Here is a 1,804-nt window from a genome sequence, read left to right as displayed (position 1 = left end):
CGCCGCGCTGCCCACGCGCCACGCTGCCCACGCGCCGCGCTGCCCACAGGTTCACGGCGCTGGGCGAGGGGCTCTTCCAGCTGCTGCAGCTGCTGCGGGCGCTGGGCGAGCTGCGCCTCAAGGTCACCTACGAGGGGGACCCGCTGCAGACGGAGCCGCCGCTGCTGGAGACGCGGCTGCGGGAGCTGCTCACCTACCTGCTGCAGAGGTGGGCGCCGTGACGGGGGGGCTCCGGGGGCGGCCCTGAGACCCCCCACCCCCCAACCCCGTCCCGCTGCCCCCAGCGCCTTCGTGGTGGAGCTGCAGCCCTGCATGCCGGCCTGCAGCAAGCGGCCGCTCGTGCTGCGCACGGCCAGCAAGTTCTCGGTGCGCGCGCGGCTCCTCGTGCGCCTGCACGAGCGCAGCCACCCCATGGAGGTCAAGATCCACATCGACAGGTCGGGACCCCCGCCCGCGCCCCCCCCCCCGTGGCTCCCCCTGCCACCTGCTGACCCCTCGTCCTCTCTTGCAGGGACCCCCCCAAGATCCGAGGGTGAGAGGGCAGCGCCAGCCCCGCGAGCGCCCCAGCTGCCCCTGGGGGGGTCCCGGGCACGGCAGCCCCCGCCCTCGGCCTCCCTCTGCCCCACAGCTTCCGCAGGTTCAACATCCTGACATTCAACAGCAAAACGCTGGCGGTGGGCGACAGCCCCCAGGACGGGCTGGTCTGCGACTTCCAGCACCTGGTAGGATGCCTGCATCCCGCCCGGATGCCGGGGCCCCCAGCTGGGTGAACCCCGGGCCCCGCTCACTGCCTCTTGCCCCACAGACGCTGAAGGAGCAGAAAGCCAGCGGGTCGGGCAAGGGCAGCAAAGGCCTCGGCGAGGTGGGCGCAGGGCGTGGGGTGCGTGGGGTGCCGCGGCTGCCGCTCAGGGCGCCCGTCGCTGCAGGGTCCCCTGGCCGTGACCGAGGAGCTGCACATCATCACCTTCACACTGGCCTATGCCTACCGCGGGCTGGAGCTCGAGCTGGAGGTGGGCACGGGGACAGGGATGGGCACAGACATGGGGACAGGCATGGGCACGGGCACGGGGATGGCCATGAGCACGGGGAGGGGGCACGAGGACGGGCACGGGGATGGGGACAGGCACGGGCATGGGGATGGCTATGGGCACGGGCACAGGGACGGGGACGGGCATGGGGACGGGGACGTGGACGGGGCGTCAGCGCCCCCCTGACGTTCCCCCCGTCCTCCCGCAGACCTCCACGCTGCCCGTCGTCATCATCTCCAACAACAACCAGCTCTCCAGTGCCTGGGCCTCCGTGCTCTGGTTCAACATGCTCAGCGCCGACCCCAAGGCCAGTGAGGCGCCCACCCGCGCGGCCCCGTCCCGGTGTCCCCCGCCCCGTGCTGCTGTCCCTCACCCGCGTCATTCCCCTGGCGTCCCTCACCTGCATCATTGTCCTCTCCCCATCCTGTTGTCTGTCACCTGTGTCGTCCTCCTCGCCCCATCCTGGCGCCCCTCACCCGCGTCCCTGCTTTTGTCCCCTTCTCTGTCCCCGTCCTGCCCGCTGTGCCCTGTCCCTGCTCCGGTGCCCAGTCCCTGCTCTGTTCCATGCTCTATCCCCGTCCCGCCTGCTGTGTCCTGTCCCCGCCCCGGTCCCCGTATCCCTGCTCTCTCCCGGTCCCGCCTGCTGTGCCCTGTCCCTGCTCCAGTCCCCGTATACCTGCTCTGTCCCCATCCCGCCTGCTGTGCCCTGTCCCTGCTCCGGTCCCTGTATCCCTGCTCTGTCCCCATCCTGCCCGCTGTGCCCTGTCCCTGCTCCG

At 71.6% G+C, this 1,804-nt stretch overlaps 1 protein-coding gene across 1 annotated transcript in view; it reads left to right on the top strand.

Moving 5' to 3' along the window:
• Nucleotides 1–1,804, top strand: part of STAT2 (signal transducer and activator of transcription 2) — a 7,902-nt gene that overhangs the window by 2,917 nt on the left and 3,181 nt on the right. Inside the window, exons 8-14 of the mRNA XM_026048943.1 lie at nt 50–208; nt 285–437; nt 512–532; nt 629–722; nt 806–862; nt 927–1,010; nt 1,237–1,335. Coding sequence (XP_025904728.1) covers nt 50–208; nt 285–437; nt 512–532; nt 629–722; nt 806–862; nt 927–1,010; nt 1,237–1,335 — 667 coding nt within the window. The remainder of the gene's footprint in view (nt 1–49; nt 209–284; nt 438–511; nt 533–628; nt 723–805; nt 863–926; nt 1,011–1,236; nt 1,336–1,804) is intronic.

This window comes from Nothoprocta perdicaria, unplaced genomic scaffold (genome assembly GCF_003342845.1).
Source record: "Nothoprocta perdicaria isolate Ctin4 unplaced genomic scaffold, notPer1 scaffold_589, whole genome shotgun sequence".
NCBI lineage: Eukaryota > Metazoa > Chordata > Aves > Tinamiformes > Tinamidae > Nothoprocta > Nothoprocta perdicaria.
The sequence above is the reverse complement of the archived record's forward strand: the minus strand, read 5'-3'. Positions and strand labels throughout refer to the sequence as shown.